At 39.4% G+C, this 15,644-nt stretch overlaps 1 protein-coding gene across 5 annotated transcripts in view; it reads left to right on the forward strand.

Moving 5' to 3' along the window:
* STXBP5 (syntaxin binding protein 5) overlaps nt 1-15,644 on the forward strand; it is a 196,670-nt gene that overhangs the window by 154,834 nt on the left and 26,192 nt on the right. For 2 of the 5 annotated variants that reach the window (XM_030556525.1, XM_030556526.1), the window contains exons 20-23: nt 361-426; nt 521-568; nt 9,389-9,439; nt 13,352-13,591. In XM_030556525.1, coding sequence (XP_030412385.1) covers nt 361-426; nt 521-568; nt 9,389-9,439; nt 13,352-13,591 — 405 coding nt within the window. The remainder of the gene's footprint in view (nt 1-360; nt 427-520; nt 569-9,388; nt 9,440-13,351; nt 13,592-15,644) is intronic. The other 3 variants (XM_030556528.1, XM_030556529.1, XM_030556527.1) reach the window with 2 other exon arrangements.

Raw genomic sequence — 15,644 nt, forward strand, 5'->3', positions numbered from 1 at the left:
ATATTAAATAAAAGAAATGTCTCTAACCGAAATAACCCAGATGCACTGTGTTGTGGTGGTGTGTCTTGCACTAATAAGTCATTTTGCTTCAGACTACCTGCTTATTTTTGTGTATGCTCCTTTATTGCAAAGAGTTTGGCATCTATAGTGCCATCACATAACAGAGCTTCTCTGATCTTTTGATCTTTGATCAGTACTTTGATGTATCTTAGCTGTGAAGTCAGTGTGACAGTATGTTATGTCTCATAAGTCTTTTCAAATATAATGCATAGTCTTTCTGTCCAATCAGTGCTGTACATGTATCTTGTTTTGTGAATGTCCATTTTGCATGTCTGTTTCATTCTGTCTTCACTCATATAGGTTCTGGTTCTCCAAACAATTCTGATGATGATGATGATCAAAAAATGAATAATTTTATAGAAAAGGGTACAGTATTTTTTACAGCATTATTTCTTTTGTTCATTCATCCTTTTAGTACATTTATAGTTTTTGACATTTTTTGTTAAAATATTATTTACAGTGAAGACCAAAGGCAGAAAATTTTCCAAGATGATAGCCAATGATCTAGGTAGGAGCTAGAAAAATTCTGCTTTCTTCCTAATCTAGTGCATTACTCTAAGCAACACTAACCCAACAGCAAAAAAATTGAAATTGCATTGAATTATTTAGTTAATCTGTCTTTCCCTGTGCTAAATGGTAATCCTTTGGGCTGCTTCTGTGCTAAGTATATTGGGCACAATGATTAACAAAATCAAGGAGAAACGGTGTTTTAATACTTTTAATTTATATGATGTGCACCTTCCTATTTATTTGGGAGAAGAGGTTCTACTTTATTCTGAAATATTAGAAGGGTTCAGTCTATGCATGTTGCAACATAATATTATTACATTTGTCATGGTGCAGTATACTTTAGAAACTATTGCTGATTTATTTCCTTCTAAATGTTACACCCATATCCAAAAGGCCTAGTTTCCCCTATAAGTTTTCAAGAGAGTTGTAGGAGTGCATTTTCCTTCTTCATAAAAATGAACAATAGCTATATAAACCTATCCTCATTGTCAGTACTATAACCCAAACGGTATATGCTATCCAGACATAATATGACAAGTCACCAGTCTATAAATTGTTTTAAATAAAAGTTGCATATTAATAGACAAAAATGATTTGAATTATGTTGTATGCAAGCTATGAATTGAACCCTTTTATGATCAGAATGGAAATATGATGGATTGATAATCTAACACATGGTCAGTAAGGAAATATGGCAAATGGGTATTTGGTGTATTCTGGGAAAAAGTCTCCATTTTTCTAATTTATTCTTATTTCAGCGTTAGTACCTTAAGGTTTTTATTTGTTTTATCTGCATTGTATGGTAGCAATATGATTTAGTTTAGATTCCTTTGGAGATATTTTATTCAAAAGATTTAATCTGTGTTGTGTTTATATAACAACATTGTTTGGTATACCTATAATGTCTTTAGAATATAAGAATACTTTATAGAAAGGATAACTAATAGCGTAGTAATAATCTACCAAAGATAAAGAAATTGTTGAGACAATGAGTGAAAGTAAGTTTGAAAGTGACAATCCAGAATGACATGTCCAACTTCCACCATAAGATTTTGGTACCTAGCTATCATGTTTACGATCTTTTCTGGACCTCTTTCATGAAGTACTATCTACATAGTACTGCGGAGACAAAAGTGGTGGTGAGGAATTCTAATGCTTCCTGGCTGGCAAATTACTAGTCATTGTAGTTTTAATAGGTAACAAGTCTGTCTGGGACCCTACCTACTTAATTGAGAGTGCTAAGCACCAAAAAGGTTGAACCCTCTGTGCACAAGAATCTGTAGTTTTTGTGCCATTACCTCCATCATAGAGGTATTTTCTGAGTAATCTATGAACAGCAGAATTTGCTGAATAAGGTATAAGACTAGGAATTGAGATAATTGGATTTTTACTGGCTCTGATTTATTGTTTGACCTTTGGCAACTCAGTTTTTCTGCGCCTGAATGGAACAAAGGGAGACCAACAAGTAATGACAGTGCAGCAACTAAAGGGAAAAATATAGCACTCAAAATTCAGAGTTGTAGGAATGTTGATGTGAGGAGGTTGTGAAGGCTGCTTATACTGTCCCACATATGGAGAAAGTAAGAAATTCCTCTCAATTTAGTAAAAAGACTCTATAGCAGAGACATCAGGAAGGTGGAAAGAGGATGTATTTTTGTTCCAATCCTGATTGGAGAGCTGGCCACAATAATAAAAGCATCAGATGTAACAGGCTTTCTCTGTTCTGAACATCCCAGGACTGAAATAAGAAGGGTGTAGAAAGTCAGTTTTATAACACATTGGTAGAGTAATCTGACAAAGCTTGCAAAACTTTTCCTGACATTTTACATGTCATCTTTGCCTGATAAAGAGGTAAATTTGTTTTATTGTTAAGTGTTCCAAAAGGAGTGTTCTTTTCTGTATTTAAAAAAAATGACTTATATTATGCAAAAAATTGCTTTTAGTTATGTTAATTGTTGACCAGGCTGTCTGAGCTTTTTAATTTGGCTCTGATATTGTAATTTCTACTGTTGTCACTATATTGCAGCATTATTATATTAATAAAACAAATTAGTGATAATTATACAGAATTATAGACATCTATTCCAGCCTAAAGTCTTTTTTTTCTTTCTAAAGGAATAGAATAGTATCTTGAATTTGCTTCACAGCTCAAATAACTTTCTAGAACAAGTTTGAAAGAATTGCATCTTTCAGGAAGAAAGTGATGTGCAGAGTTAAGTTGAGACTGATGTTAACTATGTGTAACATATGCATTAATTAAGGCTACAATTTTGTCACAAAGGATGCAGAAGTCGCAGAATCTGGGACTTCCAAAGACCTCTGTGTCTTCAGCCCCAGCGACTGGGAGCTGTAGGGTCATTCCGCCTCCCACAGCTGCAGGGAGCTGTGAGGTATCCCCGCCGCCTGAGGCAGCCAGCCCCAAAGCTCCCAGCCACCGCGGTCAGTGAAGGTATCCTGAAGCTCTCAGCCACTACAGGCAGTGGGGGGTAGCTCTCCAGCCATCGCCATGGGGAGCAGGAGGACCCCTGCAGCTCCCCACCACTGGGGAGGAGGCAGGGGGACCCTGAGACACCCCTCTGCCACTGGAGCCCAGAGCTCCCAGCTTCCCTGTAGCTGCCCAGTCCCTTCCCATTGTGTCATGGATATTTTTAGGAAGAGTCAGGGACAGGTCATTGGCTTCTGAGAATTTTTCTATATTGCCCCTGACCTGTGCCTGGCTTTTCCTAAAAATATCCATGACAAAATCTTAGTTTGACTCATAGTCAGTCCATGAACTCCACATTGTAACTGAAATTTCTGCTATCAGTTTAATAAATTGTACACATCATAGAAGATTTTGAAAGTAGTCGTCTCACTCATAATTATTTACTAGGGTTGTGAGTAGACAGATGTCCTACTAATAATGTATTTTAATAGGAGCCCAGTGAATCTATCTAGAAGAATTAGAAAATGCCCATCTTCATGGTTCTCATGTTGCTGCTATGAATAGGATTGTTGTCTAATGTTCAATTTGAAATGTATTAAGGAGTAACCATTTGAAGTCAGTGAAAACAAAAATACTTTTTTGCATTGCCATTTACTGTACATTGTATGTGGCATGTTTATGGTGCATGGCTGTTTTGTGAGTTTATGGTGCTACTTTAATCTCTTTCTTTTCTGTGTCATATTGCAGAATGCCACTGTCTTGTCATTATTTGACAGTAATAATTGTGTGTTTTATCACTTCATTGTTTCAAAATGAATTACGATCAGTTGGATAGAGATTGGGATATTTTGTAAAACGTGTGCCATCTGTTGTTACCAATTTTATTTATCTATTGTAAAACAAATCATTTCAGTTTATCAAATGTATAATCAGATTAGACTTGTCTTGTGGCATGATAAGGTTCCTTGTGTGACAATGCAATGAACTGCAGAGTTCAGAAATAAGCTTCTGGAATTGTTTGGCCCCAACCTGTTGCAGATTTATCCTATTAGAGAGGCTACTCTTGGTTATTAGATAAGGTGAAAGTACCCACACTTCCCATTGCTCTGACTTGCAAAGTATTATTTTCAGAGGAAGATATTAATCTTGTCCTTGTGTTCAGTTACATGCCGCCATCATGGCAGCAAGTAAGGGTAAGGAGATGTCACTCATGAAAGGATAATTGAAAGTCTAGGTCCCACCTAACTGAAGAGAAAAATAAATACAGTTCCGGTGACAGGACCATAAGGAACTGTCTCCTTAAAGGAAACTTTTATATATGTCTAAATCTTAAAACTAGGGCTGTCAAAATGATTAAAAAACTTAATTGTGATTAATCGTGCTGTTAATAATAGAATACCATTTATTTAAATGTTTGTGGATGTTTTTTACATTTTCAAATATATTGATTTGTTAGATCACAGATTACCAAGTGTACAGTGCACACTTTATATTTACTTTTGATTACAAATATTCGCACTGTAAAAAAACAGAAGAAATAGTATTTTTCAATTCACCTAATACAAGTACTGTAGTGGAATCTCTATATCGTGAAAGTTGAACTTAAAAATGTAGAATTATGTACCAAAAATAACTGCATTGAAAAATAAAACAATGTAAAACTTTTAAGATTACAAGTCCAGTCAGTCCTACTTCAGCCAATCGCTCAGACAAACAAGTTTGGTTCAATTTGCAGGAGATCATGTTGCCCACTTCTTGTTTACAATGTCACCTGAAAGTGAGACCAGGTGTTCACATAGCACTGTTTTAGCTGGTGTTGCAAGATATTTACATGACAGATGCGCTAAAGATTCATACTTCAACCACTATTTCAGAGGACATGCATCCATGTTGATGATGGGTTCTGTTTGATAACGATCCAAAGCAGAGCAGACCAATACATGTTCATTTTCTGAGTCAGATGTCACCAGCAGAAGTTTGATTTTCTTTTTGGTGGTTTGGGTTTGGTATTTTCCACATCGGAGTGTTGCCCTTTCAAGATTTCTGAAAATATGCTCTCCACCTCCTCTCTCTCAGATTTTGGATGGAACTTCAGATTCTTAAATCTTGAGTTGAGTCCTGTAGCTATTACAGAAATTTCACATTGGTACCTTCTTTGTGTTTTGTCAAATCTGCTGTGAAATTGTTCTGAAAATGAGCGTATGCTGGTTCATCATCCGAGACTGCTGTAACATGAACTGTATGGCAGCATGTGGGTAAAACAGAACGGGAGACATACTATTCTCCCCTGAAGAGTTCAGTCACGGATTTATTTAACATTATTTTTTTAACAAGCATCATCAGCATGGAAGCATGTCCTCTGGAATGGTAGCCAAAGCATGAAGGAGCATATGAATGTTTAGCATATCTGGCACATAAATACCTTGAAACGCCGGCTACAAAAGTGCCATGTGAACGCCTATTCTCGCTTTCAGGTGACATTGTAAATAAGAAGCAGGCAGCATTATCTTCTGTAAATGTAAACAAACTTGTTGGTCTTAGCAATTGGCTGAACAAGAAGTAGGACTGAGTGGACTTGTAGGCGCTCTAAAGTTTTTCATTGTTGTTTTTTTTTAGTGCAGTTATGTAACACAGAGCAACATTTGTAAGTTACACTTTCACGATAAAGAGATTGCACGTCAATACTTGTATGAGGTGAATTGAAAAATACTATATGTTCTATCATTTTTACAGTGCAAATATTTGTAATAAAAATCATAATATAAAGTGAGCACTGTAAGTTTGTATTCTGTGTTGTAACAGAAATCAATATATTTGAAAATTCAGAAAAACATCAAAAATATTAATTTCAATTGGTATTCTATTGTTTAACAGTGGGATTAATCACGGTTAATTTTTTTGAGTTAATCACATGCGTTAACTGCAGTTAATCAACAGCTCTACTTAAAACAAATCTTTCTCCTTTTAATCATTTTATTTAAGATATGTGCTTATGTAAAGCTTCTTTATTCCTACAGATTCATATCTATAGCAACAAATTGATGTCAGAGTCAGAATTCTTGGTTTGTTACAGGATCAAGAAAAATCTAGTGTGTGTTTTAGGCAAGATTTTTTCAACAACCAAGTGCAGTGTTAGCACAAAGAATATAAAATAAACTGGAGTCACAAAGTCACCATTCCAAATTTATCAGATGTATTCTAGTTATCTAGTCTTTTGATTATTTTAGTAACGCTCCCAGGACTCTTCAGGAATGAACATGACTCAGACACCAAAGCACATACAATATCCCTTTCTGTAGGCTCATTATTATAGCCAAACTTTCATTTTAATTGTATGAAAAGCTAACTATGGAGCAATGGTCTCGAGTTGCAGTGAGGGAGGTCCAGGTTGGATATTAGGAAACACTATTTCACTAGGAGGGTGGTGCAGCACTGGAATGGATTACCTAGGGTGGTGGTGGAGTCTCCTTCCTTAGAGACTTTTAAGACCTGGCTTGACAATGCCTTAGCTAGAATGATTTAGTTGGGGTTGGTCCCACTTTGAGCAGGGGGTTGGACTAAATAACCTCCTGAGGTCTCTTCCAACCCTGATCTTCTATGATTCTATGGAATAATTATAATGCTCTTATATTTATATAGCTCCATTTATCCAGGTGGAGCCCAAATACTTAACATGGTTTACTAGCTACTTCTGCAAAGTATACTACAGGAAATACTTTGACCACTGCTCAAAACAACCACATGTGCAGTGAGGCATGATAAATATTTGCTACTATACAACAGGTCACATACGTCTCATGTGACCTTTAGAGCTTTTACTGCTGAATTAGTTAAATCTGCTATTCTGCATTTTTAAATAATGATCAAAATTTACCCAGCCGCAGAAGGTTTTCTTAAGGTATACTGTGTTACAGCCAATAGAGCATTTTTTTATAATACCCTAATGCAGCCAATCTTAGAGGGGATTCCTCTGCACAACAAATCTCATGCTATGCATATGATATAATATGAACAAAAAGGAGTTAAGATACATAGACCAAATGTTTTCTGTTTAGCTGAAGAAGACAAGCTAGAATGAGCTCTTTTGCAGCAAAGGGAAGTCGAGGGAAGAAGGGGAGGGAGTGTCTATCTCTGTGTTTATATGGCCTGTTTCATAGTAGTATCTGAGTATTTTAAACATCTCTTCAGATACGGAAATATTATCCCTACTGAGTCAATGAGGGACAGAATACATAACACCACTCCTCTTGTGGCAGATGTTTTCCAGAATTTCTGGGTTTCTGTTATGGAAAGTCCACAACTCCCATGTGTGAAGATTTTCATGTCTTTGAAGAAGTTAAATTGAATTGCCTTTGACCAAAGAGTAGGAGTAATGCATGCAGCCTAAAGGCTGAGAAAAGCTGAAAAACACTTCATTAGCATGATGTGCACTAACTGGTCCACTGTACACACATTAATGCACACTAAAACTTTTAGTGCCCACCAGCAGGGTACACGCATGCCAGTTAGTGCATGACATGCTAATATGTATTAGAATTTACATGCTAGCTAGTGCAGACAAGCCTTAAGTGATTTACCAAAGGTAACACATGAAGCTGGGAATTAAATCCAGATCTCCTGAGTTCCAGTCCTGTGCCTAAGACACAGCACCTTTCTGATAATAAGAAAGACAAAACTGTGATAATTAATTGTTCTAGTAGCAGTTAGTTATTTAGTATTTTAGTTGTATACTTGCTTTATAAATAGGCTGTATGTAAACACTGTTTTCTATAAATAAAATTTCACCATGTTGTTAATTTCACTTCATTATTACAAGGCTGATTGTTCTGAACAATATTAGAACAATTATAGTATAAAAATCAGGTCTTGTTATGTAGCTCATCCCTAAATGAGTGGTTTTAAAAATCTATCAGTTGTGTTGCTTGTGGTGATGAGAGAAAATTAATAGTTGTCTTATTTCTTTAGAAGAAACTTTTTTTTGTGAAGAGAGATTTATTTACTATGTATGGAACTGCAGGCTTAGTTGCTCTGTGTTGTGTTTAAGATTTTACAGTCTTTACAGTTTTAGGCTTTTAAATTATGTTACATATGAAGACAATGTGTGTGAATGACTGTCAGAATTTGAGACAAGTTGAGGAATTGGATGGTTCACCTGTCACACATGGTTGCACCTTTTTATTACTTCGTTTTACATTCCTCGTGTCTTAATTTTGCAATGTTTCAATGACAATAAAAAGAGAAATTTTCTTTCTACGTATTGGTAGTGCACCACTCACTGTGACATCTAGCAATATCAACCTAATTGTTCCAGAGAGAGATTTTTAAGGAGGCTTGCTTTTTTAATATAAAAAAACTTTTTAAAAAAAGTTACTGGTACCTTGTCGTCTGCAAGGTAACCCATGGCTGGATCCTAGATGTTAGCTATGCTTGAGTTAGAAACAGGGCCGGCTTCAGGCACCAGCTGAGCAAGCTCCTGCTTGGGGCGGCAGATTCTATAGGGCGGCATTCCGCCCAAACCTAGGGTGTCGCAGCCGCTTTTTTTTCCCGATGCTCTGGGTGCCCTGTAGGGGGCAGAGTAGGGGAGCACCCTGCAGCAAATTCCGCAGGGCAGCCTGTCCCCTTCCCTCCTCACCGACCAGAGCGGCATGGAACCCTTCCAGCAGGTGGGAGAGGCCACGTGGTGAGCACCCTGCTGAAGTGCTGGCCGCCCCCTTCTCTCTCTCCCCCCACTCCCTCTTCCTCCCCTCCACTAGACTGGGTGCGCACTCTGCAGCACAGGGAGTCCCACTGCACCTTTGCTCTGGCCGCTCTGTAGGGTTTTTTGTTTTGTTTTTTCTCCTGCTTCCCGCCCCCCACTTTGCCACTCCAGCCGTGCTGTTTTTTTGTTTTGTCCCCCCTCCTCCTTTGCTGCTCCGGTGGACCTGCCTCTTTTTTTTTTTATTTATTTTTTGCTTGGAGCGGCAAAAAGGCCAGAGCCGGCCCTGGTTAGAAAAGCATCTTAACAACTGAAGTAATTTTAAAGAACTAAGAGGGCATTTCTTTAGGACTACTTTTAAGTTTTCCTTGGGGTTTGAACAAAGCCAAAAATGCAAACAAAATCCATGGGTTTTGTCAAGTTTCAGGCAAGATCTTAAGAATGGCATAAGCTTAAAAATGTGAGTCTGAATTTCAGTTTTCTCCTCCCCAGAAATTAATGGGATTTTGAGTCAGGTTCAACTCTAGTGGAAACACTACTTAACACAAGGTTTCAATCATACAGAATTTGGATTAATTGCTTAGTACTGAAATTGCATGTCATAAATTGTGATGTATTAAACATTTGGAAAACGGCAATTTGTTAATAAAAAGGCCAGCACTATCATATTTCTTTTAAAGATACATTTTATTTTTCAGCAAAGATGTCCAGAAAGTTAAGTTTGCCAACTGAGCTAAAGCCTGATTTAGGTAAGTTAAAAAATAAAGCTTGACCCATATTGCAACTGTGTTTTATAGGAAAAGTAAATTTCCATAAAGTAAGAATCCTAAATTTGTATTTAAATAGACATGTAAATCTCAGTCGTTGTCATCCTAATGTCAACAAACAGATTTGTGCGTAGTTGTTAAATTTTTATCTGAATTTTTTGAGGCTGCTGTAATTCTTATGTCCGTTACCTTGTGATGTCAGGAATATTACAAGAGGAATATTACCAGAAAAAATGTCTTGTCTGTTTGGAACCCCGTAACATGGGGAAAAATGGAAAAGGAAGTTTTACAGACCTCACAGGAGATTTTAATTAAGATCCCATTCTGCGAACAGTTACACTTGTAGTTGATTACAACCAGGCTACTAACATGTTTAAAGCTAACGTGTAGAGCTAAGTTGATATATAATGGTTATAAGAAAATGTTGTTTTAGGATTTTGTGTCTTGAGACATAGTACAGTAATTTCACAGTAAACATTCTAGTTGTACAGCTTGCATATTAAAGCTTAGAAACACAAATAATCGTTCCATTGCATAATTAAATCATCTTAAAATAAGCATATTTTTTCAGCACATTGTTACATCTTACTTGAATGTTAAATCCACAAATATAGGTTTAATTTGATATCTGTCACAACAATCCTATTTTGCTCAGAAAAAGAAACTGGATAATTCTTATATAATGCACACAAGAAAGGTACATGCAAATCAAAAGTCAAAGGGACAGAATTCAAGAAGTTATTTGCAACCCCCAGTTTGTGAGTTACTAGAATTTTGGTTAGCGTCTCTTACGCTTGGTAATGGGTCAATTCGATTTTATCTTCAATATGCAGCTCACTTGGAGACAGTATAATGAAGGCATTTCTGTTTTAAAAAAAATTTCTGATGGCTTTTAAGCTAATTTTCCTGATTTTCAAAGATTCTTGTTAAAGACAGAAAAAAATAATCTGTAGCTAATCATGTCTACAAATTATTAATTTGAGTGTTACGGGTATTTAAATAGGAAAACCCTTGGATTTGTTTTCTTCCCCAGTAAATATTAAAATCTAAAGAAGCATCTTTTTGAAGAGGGTGCTATGATCACTGGCTATATGACTCTATACCATATTTTCTTTCTATAATGCAGAAAGTATTAACTTTTCAAAAAAGACGGTTACTCACCTTTGTAACTGTTGTTCTTCGAGATGTGTTGCTCACATCCATTCCAGTTAGGTGTGCGCGCCGTGCGTGCACGCTCGTCGGAAACTTTTTTACCCTAGCAACTCCAGTGGGCCGGCAGGTCGCCCCCTAGAGTGGCACCGCCATGGCGCTCGATATATACCCCTGCCGGCCCACCCGCTCCTCAGTTCCTTCTTGCCGGCTACTCTGACAGTGGGAAGGAGGGCGGGTGTGGAATGGATGTGAGCAACACATCTCGAAGAACAACAGTTACAAAGGTGAGTAACTGTCTTTTCTTCTTCGAGTGATTGTTCACATCCATTCCAGTTAGGTGAATCCCAAGCCATACCTAGGCGGTGGGGTCGGAGTGAGAAGTAGCGGCATGGAGCACTGCAGATCCGAAGGCCGCATCCTCTCTTGACTGCTGGACCAGGGCGTAGTGGGAAGCAAAGGTGTGGACCGATGACCAGATCGCTGCCCGACAGATTTCCTGGATGGGCACACGGGCGAGGAAAGCCAGCGTCTTGTTGCGGAGGGTCCTGAAACAATGCCTCCTGCCTGTCGGTGCCCAGCGCATACACGCTGTCCACTTGAGACGACACCGACGGCTGCCTAGAAGGCCATGGCGGGGCCGACCCCGGCTGATAAGGGTCTGCGCGGTCCGGCACCGAAGATCTTCTCGGTGCCGGGGATCGGTACCGGGAGTCATGGCGGCACCGGGATCGGGTTCTGTCTCGGTGCCGGGATCTGGATCGGTACCGGCCGCTGCTTCGGTGCCGGGATCTGGATCGGTACCGGCCGCTGCTTCGGTGCCGGGATCGGGACCGGGACCTGCCACCGACGCGGTGCCGGGAGGTCGACCGGCGCGGTGAGTGACGGCGAGACTGGCTCCTCGAGTCACGGTGCCGGTATCGACGGCTGGAGTCAGACTGCGACCATCTGGAGGTCGATCGGTGCTGCGAGTGCGACTGGTACCGCCGAGGGGAGCAGTGCCGGGACTGCGAGCGGCGGCGGGATCTCGAGCGACCGTGGCGTCGGGACCTGGATCGCGAGCGCGAGTCCCGAGACGGTGCCGTCATCATGGGCTTGCCCCTAGATGCTACCCGCACTGGAGGTACCGGGGGTGGCGGCTGAGTAGACTCAGTTAGGGCGATAAGGTCCCGTGCCGAGGCGAAGGTCTCCGGAGTGGATGGGACCAATAGCTCAACCCCAGATCTTATGGGGGAGCTTGGCGGCACCGGACTCGACGGACCCACCGGGCCCGGAGTCGACGGTGCCTAACTAACAACTGTAATAATAACGGTAGTTAACAAGGAGAGCTAGGGACGTGGAGGACAGCTATGCCGCGCTCCACAGTTCCAACGACCGACACGGCGGTAAGAAGGAACTGAGGAGCGGGTGGGCCGGCAGGGGTATATATCGAGCGCCATGGCGGCGCCACTCTAGGGGGCGACCTGCCAGCCCACTGGAGTTGCTAGGGTAAAAAAGTTTCCGACGAGCGTGCACGCGCGGCGCGCACACCTAACTGGAATGGATGTGAGCAATCACTCGAAGAAGAAAAAGCCCAGTTACCTAGGAGATTGTTTTCCCCACTGAGAGAAAATGTCGCCCATTAATGAAATGGCACATTATGCTGTGCAGTAATGCCTTTATGAATAATATAAGGAAATTCTGTTGGTTAAACCTCAATCCTGCTTGTGCATAGAGTTGCCAATTGTATCTATGCACCAGTGGGGTCTTGAAACCAGCATAATCTAGGCCTAAACAAAGGCACAGTGTAAATTACACCATATTTTTAGTGATAAACTTGGTTTGCCTTTTAGTAAAAGCATTAGGAGATGCAAGCTGAAAGAGAATGACTTGTCAGGAATTTAAAAATCACATTGATGCTTGAGTACAAAAGAGAATCTCCAAAAATGTTGACCCCTCTGGTATTCACAATGTGTGCAGCTGATAACATGCAGACGCAGATGTTGGTAGCATTTCCATTATATCATCCTATTTTTAAGGAGTTGTACAGTAAATTTGAATTAAATTAAAACAAAATTACTTTGTGCTTATGATTTGAATTCCCCTTCATGGAGCTACTTTGTGCTCAACCTTCTTTTAGTCAAGAAATGACTGCCAGAAAAGCTTATCAATGTCACTTTCTATAACACTCCAGAAGAAACTCTTCAGCTACCCAATTTCTTTGTTTTTGAACATCACCACCAAAGAACCTTAGGTTTTTTAAGCGACCTATGCCAGAAGTTCAGGCTTATGTGAATAGCCAATGAGCCTTCCTTCCATCAATCTCCTAAAGTCGGAGAACAAGACAAGCTATTTTATCGCCATGGTATGTGGGTCCCTTTACAAGCTTAAACTGAGACATTTGTCGCTTAGTAAGATAATAAAAGGCTTCTACTGTTTGATAAATGACTGCTGTCTTTTGTCCCACACAAAAGATGAACACACGCAATGACCATCTGGAACAATTATATAGTGGTGTACTCTGCAGTTGAAGAGATTGTTGCAATTAGAATACAGCATGGAAAATGGGGTCAGTGGGCAGGAGAGGAAATGTAATTAGGGAAATATTTAGCAAAAGGAAGTAATCTATGAAGTGAAAGTTACTACATGCTTGATTTTTAAAGAAATATCTTTACAAAATATGCTAAAAAAATCCTAACTATAGTTTATTTTGAAACTTTATGCTGTATTTTGCTATGCTTTTTAATTAATGTAAACTTATTTCAGATGTCAGAGACAACTCCTTCAGTCGATCCCGGAGTTCCAGTGTAACTAGCATCGATAAGGAATCCCGAGAAGCAATTTCTGCTCTTCATTTCTGTGAGACTTTCACACGGAAAGCAGATACGTCACTTTCTCCATGTTTATGGGTCGGGACTACTCTGGGTACAGTGCTAGTCATTGTACTGAACCTACCACCAGGAGGAGAACAAAGACTAATTCAGCCAGTAATTGTTTCTCCGAGTGGTATGTATAAGACAGAAGATTTGCTGCATAACATAGCTGGTATTCTGTATTATTATTTTTGAGGGGTTTTTAATGTGATTTTGTTTTTTCTCAATTATGTAATCAGAAGCCCCCCCGATTTCCATGATCGTTCTGTTCCGGAAAGTCTTGTGTACCTCAGATTTGCATAAGTCGGAACCGTATACCCATACATTATACAAAAATTTCCACAACTCAAAAATCCTATTTCTGGCTTATGGAACTTTTTCCATAAGTGCGAATTAGCGTAAATCGGGTCTTGCATAACCCGGGGAGCGTCTGTAATTCCATAAATAAATATACAATGCTCACTGTTTAGGTCAGGACAATGTAGTGTTTTGGTATTCTAGAAAGTTGCTATGTCACTTGTGCATTAGAGATAACTGATTTACAAAATTGCTAATCAGGTTAAGTCTGAACTGCAGATTTACAATGTGATATAGGAATATCAGGTAAATGGACTACTGTTTGTGTAGAAAGAATGACATTTGAGTAGCCTTACTGCAACGCACACAGTGTTAACAGTATAACTAGAGGGAGATAGCAAGAGAAGAATATTGTTAGATGCCACAATCTTCTTATTCACCTAGCTCTCATGAAGTTCATATTAGATTTTTCCACTACAAAAAAGAATAAAAGTTGATTATGACTACATAGATTGGACTGGCTGGTACTATGTGCTAAGGACAACATTCTTCTCTCAGACCCATGTGGCAGATTTCAGCTCTAATATTCTGCCTTTCCCCAATGCATAGAAACTATCATGGCCTGCTCCTTCCTGGGCACACACCTTGTTCAACACCAGTGTCTTAGGGTCACTAGTATAGCCCTTTTGTCTGTCTCGGCATCCTCTTAGAACACTTGCCTCTGCATATCTGGCCTGACTGCTTTTCTTACCTCTATTTCAAGGGCCCTCTAGATCTCTTCAAAAAAATCCTGATTTGATTATGCCTTCGATTTACATGTTGGAAAAAACAAAATTTTTATATTTAATCTGAGTAAACATAACATAACAATAGCTTTCAGTAACCATTATACTACTTACTCCCAGAAGGAATACCTAATTTTATAAGAGCCCAGCAGTGCTCCCCTTCCTGATCAGTCTTGCTCCCTGACCGCCTCTGTAATCCTGCTCTCTTCCCCCATCATGAGCAAACTTACCACGCTTCAAATTCAGAGCTCCAAAGTTCTGAAGGAGAAGTCCGGTTGGAACTTCTGTCCAGGAGTCCGAACTTCTGTCTCTCTGGGCATCCCCTGGCATATGTTCTTTTGGTCTTTGTCCGACAACGTACCCCATCATATAGGTACACAGGCAACACTTATCCTATAACACCATCTGCTGTCATACCATTTCAAGTTTACATAGTCCTTTCTCTATAGAAATCCAGTTGATTTAATGGTAGTTACGCACAGATGTGCCTGAGGACTTCTGCCAACAAGCATGTTAGGGTAAATATTGTTTATCATGTGCAATGCTGATTGTGGCTGGCCTATGTTGACTGCTACATTGCATTCATCTGCTGGTCAGCTAACATGATTGTTGGCAACCATATTCAGACAAAGTAAAATTTTGTAATATAGACCAGGCTGTAGACTGAATACATCAGTCACTAGATCTGTAGTGTGGATCAAAGAGGAGAATTTTGACCTAAGTAAGCTTTCCTCTGTAGATGGCAAATCAAAATTTATCTAGCTATATGTAAATAAAAATGACCTTAGACAAAGAAGCAGCACAGCACAAGGATGTCTCAGTTTTACCACATGCAGGAGACAGCAATTCAGTTAATAACAATGGTGAGTGAAAATCCTCTTCCCTGCTAAACAGACCTTGTTTTGTAATCCCCTTATCATTAGTACAAAGCCAACGAGGGAAGATGCAAGAGAGCCTGCTCACTTATACCTAAACATGTCTAATTCAAAGAAGGAAACCAGGTTGACACTCCTGACAGTTAATAGTGTTCATCATAGATGGTATTAAACACACAGTAGAATTTATTGATGCTGTGTTTAGGAAAGCATTAATGCCTGTGAGGAA

Source organism: Gopherus evgoodei, chromosome 3 (genome assembly GCF_007399415.2).
Source record: "Gopherus evgoodei ecotype Sinaloan lineage chromosome 3, rGopEvg1_v1.p, whole genome shotgun sequence".
Lineage (NCBI taxonomy): Eukaryota > Metazoa > Chordata > Testudines > Testudinidae > Gopherus > Gopherus evgoodei.